Genomic DNA, 18,733 nt, shown 5'->3' on the forward strand with positions numbered 1-18,733 from the left:
GCATCATGCAGAACTACAAAACTGGGAGAACTGGCTGTGGAGGCAGTCCAGTTCTCAGGGTTCTTCGTTAATCATCGTTATTAATACTATTTTCCCTCCTTGTTTTGTCCTATTAAACTATCTGTACCTCAGGTTTTATCCTTTTTCCAGTTCTCTCCCACACCCCATTGAGGATGTGAGTGAGCATACAGCTGCATGGTGCTGAGCTGTATGACGAATTTAACCACAACCAGTTACTACTCCTCCTGCAGTCATGTCCACAAACTATAATCATGGCATTACTCTGGAACAGTGAGTTCATCACACTCAGATCTTAAAAATAAAACTCCTAAGAGGTTTCAATTTAGGTAAGGAATCCAGTTGTGGCATTATCAAGCTTTATAAGTAGAGAGCTTAAGAAGAGATGGAAACATTTTCCAGATGCATCTCAACAGATTAAAAATGATTTATAAGGCAGAGCCTCTGGAAAATTCAGGACTTTTGAGAAGTGATGAGTTCCATTTTTCTAGACTGGCATTGTATTTGGATTCATTTGATTCTGCGACTTTTTATAGCCTGTAAATCTTGAAGTTTGTTTCACATAGCAGCCATTTTTCAAGTGATAATTGACCTTTAGATTACTCAGAGGCAATTTCTATGATTCCAGTATATCCACTTCTGGCACCTTACAGGCACTGATAAGGCATGTTATTATAGACAACTCACAATTGCAGCTGAAATGGATATAAAAGCTTGTTCAGTAGTGTATCCCTACATATTATCTCACATCTAGGCAGTACGTGCCATATGCAAGCATTTAAAAAGTATTCCCAAAGTTTTCATGTTCAGAAAACAAAAAATATTTCCAAGTGAATTATCTTGATTAATAGCAGGCAAATTTATGGATCATAGCAGACTTTAGTTATCAGCTGTAAGTTGCAACTTTACAACCAAGTAAAGTTTTTACAGGGGATCGTGCCGTCAGTTTTACAAGTTGATTCATAGTGCTTTCAACTTCACCTATCACAGAAATTTTCAACCATTTGTATTTTGTACTGTCTTCCTTTCTTCTTCTGATCTTTGTCAGCACCATAAATCCAATTTTTGCTTGATGTAAGAGGATTACTGAAGCTCCAGCTCTTAGAAATTTTGAGGGAAATTTGCCATCTGCTCTGTCTGAAAACAAGAATTTATTCTCTACCTATGGCAACTGCCCTTTCTTTGCATATTACCACTGAATTCAGTGCCATTGCTCTGTTCCTAGGTGAGAGCTAATATTCAACAGGAGTAATACTGCAATTAGTAATGACAATTGGACTTCAGTCTTGGGTGTGATCACTTAACAGAGCTGAGTCTATGCCAAAGGAGAAGTCCCACTTTTATCCCTCCTCCTTTCTTACAGACTGCAGTGGTCTGATCCCCTGTGCGCAGTACATGGTGCTCGCCTCACTACATGAGGAGTCAAATCAGCCAGATGATCCAGCAGAAAGATAATCCTGAAAAGCCTTTGCAGTTTGTGAATTTAACTGGCATATTGTGTGGCCAGACAAGCAAAAGCATACAAATAAACAAATCAAAAACACCCCATGTTGATTTGGACTTTCTACAGAAGTAATTTAGTTACTCATTGAACAGTTCTTACTCTCCAAAACCACCTTATTTGTAAACCACTTGATGTATTTTTTTGCAGTTTCACAGATTAAAAAAGCACATTACTACCCTCCAAAAAATCTGTCCTTCCAATTACATTTCCAGCCCTTCAGCAGGTTTATTCTCCAGCTCCTTTGCTGCGTGCTTGCCTCCATCTGGATACAGCAACTCATAGAATCATAGAATCTGAATCATGGAATCATAGAATCTGGCCTCAACAGTCCCAACTGCACTCCTGCCATCATCAGTGTCACATTCCACACTCTAAAGGACACATTCTTGAATTACACTTTATCTAATTCATGTCCTCTATCCAGTCAGGAAAGTATTTTGCCCATTCTTTTTTGCTTAGCCTCTCCTTCTCTCCAAGCTGGTGTAATTCAGACTTTAGTGAGCATTCTTACAGGTTCATCCTTGATAGTATCAATGAAAAACTGAATAGAACAGAACTGCTGGGAGAGCCTAGAAAATAGCTTAAGTAGGTCTGCATTGTGTCTCATACTGGTGGGATCAGACGGCTTTCTTTAAAGCAATATTCCTCGTTACATAGCAGCCTTCAATGCAAAACCGTTCTTAGCAAATAAGCTGGAAATAAGGATTGTATATTCAAATACATAACTCATTGTTCAGCTTTAGAGAACATAGAACAATTAGAACTGGATTGATAGATATGTTTGTGTATTTACACTATATTTTTTAGAAATGTATGAACATTGGAGAAGCTGAAATTATGATTATTTTGTTTGTGTCAATTTGATAACATTTAACTTACCTCACATTCTCTGGTGTATGTCTTGTTCTGACAAGAAACAAATAAGTGAAACAAGAAGCATAATAGTAAGTGAAACATAGCCTTAGCATAAATATAACCACAGAGTACTTTTAACAGCTACCAATTAATCAGAAATTTCTTACAGTGAAAGTACACCACAAAGTCTTTGTATTGATGAACAGTGAAAAAACAGGAAAAGACACATACTCACACAAAAACCACAGGGAAGACATGTTCTACTTTTACATCTACATTTAACAATGAGATAGGAGCAAAGTAAAATCCTTAAAAGCGCTAATTCTTCCTCAGTGCTTCAAAACCTGGGTAAGTGGTTGAGCTTGATGAATTATAAAGTGTTCCAAATTTTTGAACAAACACAATTTAAACTTTTGATGTTACAGGTAATTCCTATGCCAAGAATTATTACTGATCCTATTGGGTCGCTTTCAACTTGCAATATTCTGTGATTTGTTTCTGAACAGAAATTATAAAATGCACTGAAAAAATTATAGACTTTACATCTATTTTTTTAGAAATGCTGCTCTGATTAGGTTTTCTACATCTGCCATTATCTGTATTTGATAAGCAGAGACAAATGTTATAGAACCAACACTAAGGCAGTACTCACACATTTCAGAGGGCAATTGACTTGCGCTGTTGCATTCCAAAACTGACATCCTTGTGTGCACTACAAAGATAGATGGTTGCTTAAAAAGGACTTTGTAATCACACTTTTGAAGAGAAGGAAAACTCCAGTGCTAAAGAGTAAAATGGCTCAGAGCAACTTGTTCATGGGGAAGAAGTAACAGATAAGCATTATGCAACACAGCCAAGCACAGTGGACTGACACTCAGAAAAAGCCTCCTGCTCTGCAACAGGAAAGTCATAGTCTTTAAAATGGTATGTTTTCAAAGATGTATTAAATAACATGTGATTTGAACTTGATGTTGGACTTGTGTTGTTTATTGTCTCCCATCCACCTCTTAATAGTTAGTTAATTTTTCTTTTTTAAGGGAAGATGGAAGGGAATGATTTTAGAAACAGGAACCTCTGGCATCATGTACTACAAAGCCTGATGAAAAAAAAAATAGCAAGACCCGATAACAAAGAGCAAATAGTCAAGTCAACTGTGCTATATATTGTCATGACAACACAGCCTTTTATGGTCCCAGTATCATAAAAGATCCAGCCTTGCTAGATACCAGCTGCTGAGAGGCTGCTTCTCACTAATCTCTGCAGAAAATATTGATGATGAATTTTCCATAGCTCGTCTAAGCATATATATGTAACTACCAACTTGACTTGCATCAGTAGGAGAATATTGTCTTACAAAAATGCTGCTACAGAAAGTTCATGTTAAGCTAAAGAGTCTCCTGAAATCAGTACAAACCTTTGAAATCATACAGAACTCTAAATTTTAAACAATTGATTTAGGTTTTCTCCCATTAAACCCTTGAGAAAGCAAAATGAGCAAAACTGGATTGTACAAAGCTAGCTGATTAAAAGTTTTAAATGATTTACATTTAGGGGATAACACTGGTTTTGCCCCCTTTTCTAAAGAATTACTGGTTATGAATCGGTGTGATAATGAATTTTGTAGACAAAATCTAGATATACAGAGTCAGGCTCTATAGATAGAGTTTTCTTTAAGCAAAAAGACTGATAGTTGCCTCTTTAATCTAAGTACACATCTTATATACATCTGGTCTTTGACAATATGGCCATTGTACTCATGTTATTCAAATAGCAGTAATGCAAACTGTCAGTAATTAATAAAGCAAACCATTACTCACTGCCACATTGATGTCACTAACATTGCAAAGGTTAGCAATTCCAAGTTCTCCTTCCTACAACAGGAAAAAATACATTTTTACAGAGTCAACATGTTCTCCCCAATTATTTTATTAAATTAAAACATCAGTTTCTTGTAAAACATAATTTATTTGACTCGTGTTTAATCATATGAATAAATTGATTGCTGACACACAGGTAGCTTCCCACCTGAGACCAATTTCAGAGCACCATGAGACAGAAGATTTGGCAAAATCAAATAACGTTAATTTAATTATCACAGGTAGGAATTTGGCCCTCACCCCCTCATTCTGGTGCACTAAGTCAATAACAAATGCTTCATAAGTAAATATGGAATAAATGACAAAGCCAAGCGTCTTTGACCTCTGGAGGGCAGAAAGACCTCCCTTGAAGCTAATTGCCTTTTATCTGGCCCCCTTTTGATGGACATTATGCAGCCAAATGGTGACCAGCCTTTCTCTTTAACCAGAAGCGCTTCCCAGACTATTTTTCCACATCACACCAAGTGTGTAAAACCAGTCACCTCTTGTGCAGTACAAATGATTTGAGGGTGTATCTAAGAGCCTTTGAAAAGCTGAATGCTAGTTCTCAAGTTTGATCCTGCGAGCAAGTAAGATCATTCTTAACAAAACAACCCTCAGGAAGAGATTTTCTGCATGCTGGGACACAGATAATGTGACAGTAAGTAGAACCCCAGACCCACGCAAAGCTGTCACAAAGTAAGTGGGAACACAACAAGTAGACTAAAGAAGTAAAATAAGATTTACAGCTCTCAGATTCATCTGAATCCCTGACACAATACATTTACCGAACATGAATGTGATTTTTCTGTCTTTCAAAGCTGATAGGAAGAGCAACTCATTTCTTATTCTGAATTAATTTAAGCTTAAATCAAAGGATCCCCATTAAAGTTGCCACTGCATGCTAGGCTTCCATCGGGGAAAACAATTAACTCTTTCACTGGTGCTGGATTTAAGAAATAGTTCTAAAGGAACCGTCAGGAAAATGTACGAAACAAAATGGAGCAGGTGATAACATTCTGCAGTAAGTTTACATAGCCAATTAGCCCAGAGGCACAAAATGTACTTTTTTACAGAGCAAAGGTACATGGTCTTCTAAACACATCAACGTTTCAAGCAAATAGAAACAAGTAGGTAACTCCTGAGAGCCTGAGGTAGAATTGTTGTTTGGATTTGTGAGCTTCTGCTTATCTTTGTTGTGCATCAGTAGAAGGAAAAATACTAAATTCCCCTTGATTTAAAGGAATACTAAGAAAGGATCTAGCCACTTGCTTTACTTCTTAAAGATAGACTATTATTTAAGAGATTCAAAAATGAAACTGAAACAAATTCAGGATAATTGTGGAAGCAACAGGGTTTTTACAGTTTCCCTAGGACTACATAAGAAAAATCACAGACTAGATGGATTAACCAGTAAGTAAAGAGAATAAACTGAGTGGAAAAAGTCTCTCTCCTCCACACTCCAGGGTCTCTGGAATTTTTAGTAATCTAGAGATCTGCTGAAACAAAAGCATATGAAAACTCATGCAATCCAGTTAATGGGATATTTTCTTTACCAAGTTTTACAAATTCAATTGTAAAGTACTAGTTCTCACACTCTGCTTTTACTCAAATATGGAATTAAAAAATTAAAACTTGATCTGTAACTGAAAATTCTTACAGTGCTAACAATCAGATGGGTTTCAAGAGATTAAGTGCAGTTTTTCAGAACTTACCAGGTTACTTGTACATAGGTCTTGACAATTTTTTGAGAAAGAACAAGATGCAGCAGAAATCCAAACGAAGTAAAAAGTACCAAGTCTGTTCAGCAGCAGGCAAACGTTCCTCATAACTTGAGAAATTTCATCTGGCAGTCTGATTCCTTCCTTGACTTGGCCATACAAACTCCTTCAAGTCTAGGTGACAGAGACACGACTGTGAAATTGCTACTTTACAATTTATTAAATATTTTTAATTCTTTGTTTACTATTCATTCCTTGTACGACCTTTCTGCTTCCCGGAGCAGTTGCCTTGAAATTGCACAACATCTATTTCACAGTTTCTTATTAAACCACTGAAACAAAAGGGGTGACCAATGAAAGTCAGCGTATCTCCTTACATAAATATCATTAACGTCAAGAGGAAACTAAGCACAATGCTTTCAGTCAGGTGCTGCAAACAACACGGAAATGGAAAGATGGAGAAAAGTGCCCTCATCTTAACTCCTACTACTGCTATGTATTTTCAAACGCCTACAACTAGGCATGTTTGTTCATGACTATAAGTAATTTGCTAGAATACTATAGGTCATATCAGTCAGTATAAAAATATCAATTAATTCTATTCAATATATTTATGCATGTATTACGGAAGAAAATAGAAGTGGATAGATAAATCATATATCTGATTTAGAGAGAGGTAAACTGTCCTACATCAAGTTGGACACCAGTATTAAAGAAGTCAGCGGGAATTCAGGCTTGAGATACTTGCAGCTTCCAGCCTGTGCACATCTCTATCATACTAGCAGAGCTATCCACAAAGTAACTGTGAAATGGAATAAGAAATCTATCCAGCTTACGTATTTGTATGTATAAATAGATGCTATGTTATTTCTGTACATGTGGTTTTGTGTGCACGTATACACAAGCACAGAAGTAACATAGCATTTTAAAGACAGTTTGAACTGTCACATCCCATCAATGTGATTATCTCGTCATACTCAAATGCTTCTCCACCTTCCCACACCCAACTCATTTGCCAAGCAAATGTTCATGCATTCATGCAATGAACCAGGCTGAGAATCTGGTTAACACTAACCCAGCAACAACAGAAACAAACTGGCTAGCATTAACCCAAAGCTGTTGTCTCTGAGTTGTGTCTCAGCACAGTTCCATGTGCTGCTGTGCTCAAGTGTGTTGGGTAAAAGGAGCCAATAGCACTGAGGCAGGAATAAGGGATAATTCAGGCTGGAGGTATATTCAGGCTGAGGGATATTGCCAAGCACATGGCCTGGGGAAGAAAGGGCTTTGTGGAACAGGATCCTTCCTTTTCATCCATTTGCCCTGGAAAGTCCTGAGGGGCTTTCTCACTGCTGCCCAAGGGAACTGCTCACAGACAGTAATACTGTATGCTTCCAGCTATGCCAGTGAAAGGGAGTCAGTCCCTCAACATTTTTCCACCTCTCCACTCCAGACAGCTGCTGCCCACCTCTAACCCACCAGCAAAGCTGCTCAAGAGGAAACTTCTTAGCCAGCCAAAATAAACGAGGTCAGTATGATTTCTTAAAGAGTAGCTCTTTGCTAATCCAGCTCAGCCTGGTTGAAGAAGCTCTGTCAGTGCTCACAAGAACAGTATGTCTGAAGAGGGAGTTGGCAACAGGCAATTGTAGGCTGTGATGTCTTCCAAAGAGAGAAGTATGTGTTCTGGGTAGATCTTCAGGAGATCCTAAGACTCTCAACATTTGATATTTAGGTCAAGTAGGTCTGAATAAGCAATTAAATGTACCCATGTCAGTACTCTAACATCTAAACCACAGATAACTCTTGATAACAAAGATAACCCAAGAGTTATCATGGGAAAACTCTTATTCATGCCTTAAAACTCTATCACATTCCCGAAGGGGGGTTGCCAAAACATCTGTGTAGAATCACAGAATCACAGAAACACCAAGGTTGGAAAAGACCTACAAGATCATCCAGTGCAACCATCCACCTATCACCAATAGTTTTCACTAAACCATGTCCCTCAACACAAAATTCAACCATTCCTTGAACACCTCCAGGGTCGATGACTCCACCACCTCCCCGGGCAGCCCATTCCAGTGCCTGACCACTCTTTCAAAAAAGAGTTTCCTAACGTCCAGCCTGAATCTCCCCAGGTGCAGCTTGAAGGCATTCCCTCTAGTCTTATCACCAGTTACACAAGAGAAGAAGCCAACCCCCAGCTCACTACAACCTCCCTTCAGGTAGTTATAGAGAGCAATAAGGTCTGCCCTGAGCCTCCTCTTCAGACTGAACAATCCCAGCTCCTACAGTCGCTCCTTATAAGCGCTGTGCTCCGGACCCCTCTTCAGCTTTGTTGCCCTTCTTTGAATCTGCTCCAGGGCCACAATGTCTTTCTTGCAGTGAGGAGCCCAAAACTGGACACAGTACTTGAGGTGCAGCCTCACCAGAGCTAAGTACAGAGGGACAATCACTGCCCTGTTCCTGCTGGCAACACCGTTTCTGATGCAAGCCAGGATGCCATTGGCCTTCTTGGCCACCTGGGCACACTGCTGGCTCATGTTCAGCTGAGCATCAATCAATACCCCCAGGTCCATTTCCACTATGCAGTCTTCCAGCCACTCCGCCCCAAGCCTGTAGCGTCGCCTGGGGTTGTTGTGGCCGAAGTGCAGGACCCGGCATTTGGCCTTGTTGAATTTCATCCCATTGGCTTCCCATTAGCCCCTAACTTTTACTAACTCTATCCCTGGAATATGTGATCACAAGGATTGTTCGCGCTGCTGCTTCCCAGATTTTCTCAATGACGTGTACTCCATTTACTACCCATGACAGGGACTGGAAAAAATCACAGCATCAGCTTGTGCTGGGTTTCAAAGAAGGTAACCATGCTTTTGAACTTCCAAGGTCTGAAGGATCATATTGTCCCTGTGACAGCCACACTGACCTCAGGTCCCCACTCCATAACATAACTTGCTAGATGCAGTTGATTGGCAAGGCACAGGTCACACTGAATGCAGGAGCTGAAAACATCCTACAGCACAAGCTATACCTCCTACTACTCTGATGGAAACAGAGGTCTGATAACAAAGGTCTGGTACCTTAGGCTCTTTAGTGATCTGAGGTTGTTGATGTTGAGGATACCAGGGACCTGAAGTGGATGCAGGTGAGGCTGGGTAATGTATGTGCGGGAAAGGTTGGCTGATAGGAAGAACTAGTTTGAGGCACTGGGGGATCTGTCTTTGGTCTTGTTTGGGTCTATATAAGAAGGAGCAAGCAGTGGGAGGTAGAAGGAAGGTTCAGTTTAAGATCCCGGTTAGTAATAGAGGTGCATTTGAAAAAAAATAAAGAAAAATAAAACAGAAGAAGTTGGCAGCCACATAAAATGCTGGCATCTACTCTCGGGGCAAGGAAATATGGTTATTATCAATCATATGTGACATTTACCCTGTAACTAAAAAGATTTGTGCTTACTGATGCTGATAGTTTATGTAAGTGAGCATTTGCACATCCTCATATGTATATGCATGCCTTGTGCAGACCGGCTCCAACCATTATGCAGTATAGTTTAAAAAATTGATATTAAATACCTTTCAAATTATCTGCTCATTTTTAGAACCAGATTTTTCTCAGACTTCCAAAACTTTTCCACCAGGTGTCACTGCAACATGCCGTAAACAAGGACCTACTGGCTGAAAAAAAAAATAGCTCTGAAATCTCTCCTGTCTTGTTTACTTTCCTTCAAATACTAGCAGCCATTTGAGCCTCCGAATTTTTCACTTAAATATCAAGAAAATGCCTCCAGTGACAGAGTGTTTATGGGTTTTACAAGCCAAGACTTAAAACTAAGGTTTATAAAATCTTTAAATGATGGAATATTAACTGTTATTTTTAAGTTTACCTCTTCCACAGAGCTGCATTCTGGCACAGAACTAGAGATCCAAAAGCTGTGAGAATACATTAATATAACTTGTCACTTTTCATTCTAATTCTACTTATTGTACACCGTTTCCTTCACCACAAAGACCAGAAAAGGGAAAAAAAAGTTTTACAGTCTGCAAAAGAGAACAGTATGAATAAGCAGTAAAATAAGTGTAGCAAATAAAAGAGAAAAACAAACTCTCATTACAATTCCACATTTGTACAGAAGTGAATATATCAGAGTACCTCTCCAACTGAGGATTCACCTTTTAAACTCCATTGGAAGTGATAGAAATACATGCAGATGAATGATACAATGAATAAGGACTTGAGGAAAATACATATTATTATTGCCAGCAAGAGAAAAAGCATCTTATTTATATTTGGAATAACTACGATAAGACAAATCCTTCCTGCATGTGAGCATGAACATGTTTGTTCGTATGCATACATAGACAGTATAATATATGCAGAGTACTGATCTAAGAGTTTTAGGAATCCCATGCACTTACGAGAAGACTTACGGAAGACTGAAATTGTTTGCTTCAGCGCTTCAGTTGGGTTGGCAGTCTCCCATACTCTAACTCCTATGTATAGATGCAAGGTGTTACCCTCACAGTCACGGCAATCAGTTGAAAAGTATCTTGCAGACCACCAAAGGAAACAGCCCAATACATTAACAAAGGCTGATGCCAAATTCAAATTGTTTTAATATCCAGAGTGAAAGCTTCCACATTTCAGGGCAGCTGCAGGCTAACCCAACACAGGAGCCATTCCATCACCCCTGTCCTGGTGGCAGTGACCTCCATTAAAAAGGCAGGGCAGCCAGCTCAAGGTAATACCCCCTGTATCTAGATATCTAATTGTAATTTGCTCCCATAAATGAGGCAGGCATCTAAAACCTCACCAAAGGAAACAGCTGTAACCACCATTTAAACACGTTTACACTTGGCTTCACAGAACTACAGTGCAGCAATTGAAAGGACCACAAAAACAGAAAAGGGGTTGGCTGAGGAGGAACTCCAAAGCCCCCAGACATCTGTGTTAAGTCTGGACGGATGGTTCCCAAGTACGTAACAATGAAAATTCCCAGAAACTGGGATCACATTCATGGGTCCAGTCTTGCTAAGGAGGTGGGATGGGAGAGGTGAGAAAGGAGAGACTGTCATTCCCAGAGCCAGTTGGCTTACAGGTCAGAGAAATAAAAAGAAAATATCAGTTTTACTTGTCAGTGTCTAACCCCTTTGTCTGATGGGAATAGCCTAGAAAAGATACGCATATGTGAAGCCCTCTCTAATGGTGACTGATTTTCACTCTCTTCCAAATATCACAAATTATTCTCATTTTGCCCCCAGCAATGGGACCTCATTAGCTTTTGAATTTCTCTGCAGAGTAAGTGAATAAGGACCCTGAGGGCAAAGAGCTCCCTCTGCTGCCCCTGCCTTCCTCCTCTTCGTTTGTTAGTGCAACTGCTCAGACAGCTGTTTGTCTGGCAGTCACAGACAGTCCTTTGCACAAACAGAGGGAAAATCATACAAGAGAAGTCCCTTGGAGCCTGGCTCAAGATTTATATCTGTCTCTGCATATTAGGGAAGAGGGGAAAGGAAAAAAAAAGCAGACTGTTAAACTGGATCAAATTGGAAAGACAGTCATGCGTGAGATACTTACCTAAACCAGTCAGGAGACAGGGATTTGTTTCTATTGATCTGCAGTAATGATGACTGGAGAAATGTCTCATTAAACGAAGCACAAAGATGGATTTCAGACTAGGCAAGTTTGAGCTGCAGGGATTAGCTATAGTGAGAGATCTGAAAGCTAGGCCAGAGCAGAAAATATAAGGAATGCTAAAGAATAACATGAATCTATGACAAGAGTATATTACAGTTAATCACAGACAAAATCAGCCTTAAAAAATGCTCTTGCTTGCTAAAAGAAAACCAACAAAACAGTATATCGAAGCTTACCAAGCTATGGTTTTGTAATAACCCTATACAGCATCAGGGAGAAAGAAAGCTAACACGAAGTGAGAATAAAAACCTTGCTGCTAAGTAGATAAAACTTGCATTTCATTTAGTATTGTTAAGAAGGATAGGCTGGCAATGTATTTACAGAATTCTTCAGTGTTTTGTTCAGCTGTATTTTCTATTAGGTACCTTCTGATTGTTAATTATAGTTTTGAAATGTGAAGACAACAATATTTCAATACACACAAGCAGCGCACAAGGCAGCAGGGCAAGTGTAAGATGGCTACAAGCAGCATATCTGAGGGGGACTGTATTGAAAAAACTTGTGAAGTCTTTTTGAGATGAACAGAATGAAAAGAAGCTTGTGTACTACAGAGGGGGAGATTTACTACTCTGATCAAGTGGATCAGCGCATGAGAAGGTATAAAGCCAAAATAGGAGAAAAAGGCAAAAGCAGCAGTATTATGGATTACATGATCTTTGTACAGATTCTTGGAGCAGTTTTCACAAACATCTCCCACAGAAGGCTTTACCTCTAGCGCTGCCTGGTTTCCACGGTGTTCCAAAATACCTGAACATTTCATCTCCCAGTAGTTTTGTGAAAAGAAACCACTCCACTGGGAGTCTAGAAGTGAGCGTGGAGGCTGTGACAGCCTGAGAAACAGCAGAACATGGGAAATGAATGAGGTTGTGTTTGACCATCCCTCTCACTTGTCTGAGGAACGGACTGGATACACTGCATTAACCTGTCCATCTAGGGTTTCAAACTAAATGCACTGTGGGGGAAATGTTCAAGAGGAAAAAGCTTCCTAGACCTATTAACATGAGGAACTGCTGGGAATGGCAACCCAGGATATAAGCTTCAAAGATATTAGCAGGTCGGAAGAGAAATGTTATGGGAAAGCCATCATTTTGTCCTGACTTGCTAAGATGTGCTAACATCACAGACAGCCAAGCTGACCCTTAAGGATTTATCCTCTAAAGGTTCAAAGCCCATCTGGAGAATCACCAGTTGCCATGGCTGAAGAGACTCCATTTCCTCAGGACAAAGCTGTCATGATCCTGGGGATTGCTAACCAGGTCCACATGCAGTGAGAAAGGAATGAGTGCATCTCTGTCAGCCCCAGACTTGGGTCTGTGTTGGGAGATAGCCGCACAATGTCAGTTCCAGCACTGGTTCTCAAGGTCCCTGTCCAGGCAGTGAGGACTGAGGCAGGAGCACACAGAGATTCTGCTCATCCACAAGCAGTCACTGCTGTTCCCAGGGGACAGGGACACACCAAGGCCCTGGAGTCCAGTCCTGCTGTGGCATCACTGGGACACAGGCTGACAATCCAAGGGCTGATACAAGGTCCAAGTCCTGAGCATATGGAGGTGAGCCCCAGGGAATGGGCAGGGGCAGGTCTGGGTGTGTGTGTGCCCTGGGTTCCAGGCATGCTGCTGTCACCCCACACCAAGTCAAGGCCAGGGCCAGGCACACAAAAATGAAAACTAAAGATGAGGATACATGCAGAGGTTGAGGTGATTTAGCACTGCTCCTCAAGTTTTCTCACCCTACCTCTACCTCACCATATTCCCAAACTTCACTTGCCTATCCCTAGCTGTGTACTTGTTTGCCCTTATATCTGGTTCTTTCTTAATCCTACACTGAGATAATTCATGCTCCTGATAAAGCAGAAAGCCATTCACCTTGTCGTCAAGAAAAAAATTCTACATTTCAGGAAGTTGAATTGACTCAACACAAGTGAGTGAGTACCAGGAAGAAGGAAAGTAAGGCCAAGAAAGGGACACTTTGACCCTGCTGGTTTGAACCTTCATTATAACAGCTGCTATTGTTAGCTAAATTTAAATCTAAGACTACATCATTGTCCCTTAATAGAGAGAAGCCTGGCAAGCAGGGTCTGCTGCTTGATGTATTTGAATGTGATCTTGCACAATAGAGCTTTGACCTCCTCTTTGCAGTACGCTAATACAGATTATGAGGACTGGCCTTTAACTGTGACCACATCTGGATTCCCAAATGATTTGCAAAAGAATGACAAATATTATGTCAAGGTAAAGCAGGATAAGAGAGAGGAAGCATTAAACAAGGGATGCCACACCTGTTCATTAGTTAATGCTCCTAAGACTAAAGATATAAACTGCCTTGTGAAAAGTATTTCATTTTTCCAGTATTACATGAGCAAACACGTGTACACATACCTCTCTTGATGCTGAAGAGTCAAAGAAGAAAGTACAGGAGGAAGAGAAAATATCTAGATCATATCAGATATAACAGAATTGCTTATTTCACATCAAGTGATACTGCAGTAACCATTCCTGAGAAGATTCTACTTCATTTTCTTTTCTTTTATAGCAATGTGTAGGATATGAACTAAATTGCGAACCAGAGAAGGACTATTCTGTTCGAAAAGCTAATGCATCCTTTGGAAATCTACAGTAGAGACTGCTGAAGACCACATCTTAGGCCTGCAGAGCACTGGTGTTCACAGTCTTGCTGCTGCTGCATACCTAACATAACAGCAATTTAAGTGAATGTAAAATAAGTGAGGTGCAGGTATGTGCTCTTCTCTGCTAGTCTGCAAGCTGCAGAAGTTAAGCAGAGCAGAGCAGAGACATACAGGCACAGTAATACATGAATCACTATACCAGGAGACATCAGAAATCAAAAAAGTGAGGTGCTGATGTCAGCATAAACATCCTGGTATCTTCAGGATGCTTTGGATTAGGCCCAAAAACTAAGCTGAAGGTAGAGTCTCTGACAAGGAATTATTCTGAAGGAGAGAAGCTTCCTTAGGTAGAGTTTCAAGGTTCAGAAAGAGTATTCAGGCACATACTACTTTCTTTTACCACATGCTTTTCAGATAAAGATGATACAGATGAGAAATAGCCTATGTGTGTATTTCTGTAAAAATAATAAAATAAAATAGCTTTACATTCTTTTCTCGTGCAGCAACAAGTTAACCTTCACTTGGTAGAGCAATTGTCTGCAAATGTTATCACTATTTTCTGATTGTGGTATCTCTGACATGATGTTTTTCTTTCTTTTGCTTCAGTGTTTACTATTTTATCACATGAATGTAGTTCCACAAATCAAAACAAAAAAGTCTCCAAGACAAGGAACATCAGGGAATTTTTAGGAAGCAGGGAAATAAGTGAAAGTTCATGGTCCACAAAAGCCAGCCTCTGTATTCAGAGAAAACCAGTGTGGGATGACCTACCAACAGTGGTCTGTAGTTAAGGAGAAGCTGAGGAGCAGACTAGCTTCCTACTCCTGGATATTGAGAGGTACAAAGGATATTTGGTTTTTAATTATACTGGCTTTGTCACACACTTAATCCCTAGATGATGGCATATCAGTGGGACTGTAGGAGAGGAACAAACTTACACCATGAGAATGAATCAAAATCTATTTAATTTCTTTTTCTGTCTAAGTAAAATCTTGGATTCTGTTTGACCTAGTGAAAACCTGGCCCTGGTCCTTGTTCTGCCATTAGTGTAGGTGGGCAATCCATGGGAGAGGAGCTCCCAGGTTGAGTCCATGTGAGGCAGTGGACCTGACCCCTCCACCCTGCAACTAAATTCATGATGGGGAAGTGCTACAGTAGATATGGAGCAAACTAATAAAATATAGGCTGAATTCAAGCATAGGAAGCCAAATTTAACTGGATCACATCTTCAGATACCACATTCTGGAAATCCACCACATCCTTTAAGACCAGTAGAGGACCCCCAAGCCAAAACAACCACCAGTACGCATGTCTTACATGACTAAGAATACAGTATCTTTAATGAAAAGAAGACAAAAGAATACCCAAAGCTCTTATTTTGAGAAGGCCTATTTACGAAATTACAATGTCCACATAAGGCTAACTTCACATCATAAGAAATCTCAAATTCTTGATCATTTATTATTCTATGAGGAATTAAGCTCTAAAATTGATCTGAGTATTGATAGTTTTCCATTGGATAGTTGTCTTTGTTGAGGAAACCAGGGTGACACTATCTCTCTTTTTCTTGTTTTCTACACAATCACAATAATTTGTTGCACACTGTAATTAAAATATAAGAAATACCCCAACCCCTATTTTTTAAAAAATTATTTTAGAAATGGACACAATGACCAGCCTTTATAATGACAGATAACATTTTATCTTTTTTTTTTTACATTTAATAAATAGCCTGGCCTTAAAGGCAATTGACAGTGAACCCTTAAACTATATATACAGTTGTAATCCACAGCTGTGGCAGTTGTGAATTACAAGAATTTGACCTTGTAATTCATTGGTCTAATATCCCAGTGCTATGTGGAAAAGTTGCACAAGAAGCTTTTTCTCCTCACATAATGATTATTGCAGATTTATGACCCATGCCTCCGCTATGCATAACTAGCTTACTTCTGTGAAGCTCCTGAGGAATGCAGTCTTCCATAGGATCTGAAGTCAGCACGAGGAGGGAACACAGACCCACCCATCACTAATTACTGAATTAATCCCTCTCTCAGGGAAATGAACTGTATGAAAATAAGGGGAGTCTCTGGACTTACTTTTCAACCTATGAGACTTTCTGCCCAAATTCACAACACTCCTTGAAAAATAAGAAAAAGAAAAGAAAAGAAAAAAAAAGAAAATGAATGTATCACGAATACTTGAAATTAGGAAGCAGGGCTAGATCAGGTGTGAAACAAATAATTTCAGTCAAATTAGTTAATCATTTAGGTCATTTGCCTTAGGTGTCTAAGCTCTGACTTCTATAGCTGGAGGTATAGTGGTCAGTAAAACAAAATGTAAACTGTCCTTTCTGGTATGCATGACAGTAAGTGCACACAGCATCAAAAGGTCTAAACCCCGCTTACTTGCACTCACCTTCCAATGTTCCACACTTTCGCTTGGAAGAATGTAACTAGACTAATTACTGTATTTATTAATAAAAAAGCATGTGACTCAAGCATAATTGGTTATTCCAGTAAGTGACCACTAGATTGCTTCATGTTTGGAAAAGCAATTTCTTAGCCCTTGCTTTGTTGCAGCTTCACAAAGATGTGTAAGTGATTAAGACTATTTGTTTTTCATGGAAAAAAAATGCAGTGTGCAAATCCAGCCATGAACTCCTCCCTCAAAATCACTCTACAGTTAAAGATTACATACTACCTGTGCACTAAAGGGGAAAAATTATATACATATGTATTTAAATATGTGAGAGCTACTACTTTACAGAGACAGGAAATTTTTAAAAAACGTCTATGAAAAGCAAGGAGAGCTTTGTCACTGACAAATTGATCGAGGATACTGCCAGCTAGCAAGTTATAAAATAGTAGGCTCTGTTTTGACAAAGAATGTCATGAATCTTTAGATCATAATATTTTTCAAGGCAACCCTAAAACAATATGTTTAAATGAAAAGGAACATTCTGCCCCATATTTCTTGACAGAATTAAAAACGACAGCATGGCACGTTTGGTTGATCGTCTCCAAAACCAAGATGATTAGAAACTTGATTTCTTTCCATGTGGAAGTAAGAAAAATGATGACACAAGGCTACCCAGCAGCTGTGAGAAACTGCAGAATGTGTGGCAGTGAGACAAGTGATCAGTCTTGAGCTGGATCACATAATTACACCATAAAAGGTGACAAGATTGGATAGGTTACAGTAATTAAAGTGATGAAGGGTGCTCATTCATCCCCTGCATGGCTCCCAGTAGAGTCACACCCAAGTGCTGTTGTTGCAGTGAATGAGGCCCCGTGTCCTCTTCAGAGTCCAAATGTCTCGTGCTTGTCCCATGCTGGTGCTGCCAAAGGGCTCTGTTGCTCCACCCACTCAGATGAGGTCTCTGCTGCTGAAAATACGAATGCAAGTCTCAAAGCCCGCTGGAGGCTGTTGGTTGCACTTATCGCCCACAGTTTCTCTCCTGTGCTCTTACTGTCAAGGAATGTTCATGCTCCCCCCTCGTGCAGAGACCTGTGCTCATCACTGCACAGTGCCACTGCCACAGTGTCAGACCAGCCAGGATATAGGCAGCAGAGTAAGGAGTTAAGCTGCTTATTCCCTGTGATTTCTTTTCGCTATTTTATTTTTACTTCATGTTTCCCTTGAAGTAATGAAACACATCTTTTAAAGTTATTGCATCCTCTGAGTTACTTGCTCAGAAACTCCTGAAAAAAGTTTTCCAAAACATCCTTGCTCCTGCACAGGTTTGCATTTTCACACCTGGAAAGGGCTGCTTGCAGTAAGCAAGAAGGGGATTCTAGCATGAGCTTCAGTTGAACCAACACTTGGGCAGACTTTGAGTCTTTTTGTGAATTCTCAGAAGCTGCCAGGAGCCCTGGAAGTCAGTCCATCTTCAGCAGGTTCAGTGGTATGGAGACATTAATAGAAGATGGTATTGTATAGGCTGAAATGTCTTTGTGCAGTATACTGTGTCCATTAAGTGTTCTACATGATCAGAGTAATACGATTGTGCCTCAAGGAATTTGCTGGACTTCCTAAGCCATGCCATAGCTATGCAGCAGCACTAACTTTGCTATAGCCTAACAATTTTCAACATGGGAGGCTCCCCATAAGTTACACACAGTGGTTGAATCCAGCCACATCTCAGGCTTCTGTCTGTCTCCTTTTCTGATTTTGCACGCAGCCATCAGGCACCCTTCTGGTAGAAGGCAGCACCTGGATGCTCAGGGATCAGTACCCAGCATATCTTGTTCTCAGTTTTATCCTACATATATATGATATTATGTGCCTCACACCAAAGCAAATGTAAAATGTGTGCCCTCTATACAAAGACTGTTGGGAGGCTGCTGCATCTGCAAGCCATCTTCCTGCTAAATTATGAGATTAACATACCTCTCAAAGTCTAGAACTGTTCTTGCGCTTTATGATTTGTGACCTCGGGTCCTCTCCTCTTCATTATGCTTTGTGACTC

General features: G+C 39.9%; 1 protein-coding gene across 4 annotated transcripts in view; it reads right to left on the bottom strand.

Moving 5' to 3' along the window:
* The window catches only part of ROS1 (ROS proto-oncogene 1, receptor tyrosine kinase), a 72,112-nt gene extending 65,792 nt beyond the window's left edge, over window positions 1-6,320 (bottom strand). For 3 of the 4 annotated variants that reach the window (XM_048936750.1, XM_048936751.1, XM_048936748.1), the window contains exons 1-5: window positions 6,219-6,320; window positions 5,949-6,128; window positions 4,195-4,248; window positions 3,030-3,089; window positions 2,402-2,428 (exon numbers count right to left, since the gene is read on the bottom strand). In XM_048936750.1, coding sequence (XP_048792707.1) covers window positions 2,402-2,428; window positions 3,030-3,089; window positions 4,195-4,248; window positions 5,949-6,062 — 255 coding nt within the window. In that variant the 5' untranslated portion in view covers window positions 6,063-6,128; window positions 6,219-6,320. The other variant, XM_048936749.1, reaches the window with a different exon arrangement.
* Window positions 6,321-18,733: the final 12,413 nt, after the last annotated feature.

Source organism: Lagopus muta, chromosome 2, assembly GCF_023343835.1.
Source record: "Lagopus muta isolate bLagMut1 chromosome 2, bLagMut1 primary, whole genome shotgun sequence".
Lineage (NCBI taxonomy): Eukaryota > Metazoa > Chordata > Aves > Galliformes > Phasianidae > Lagopus > Lagopus muta.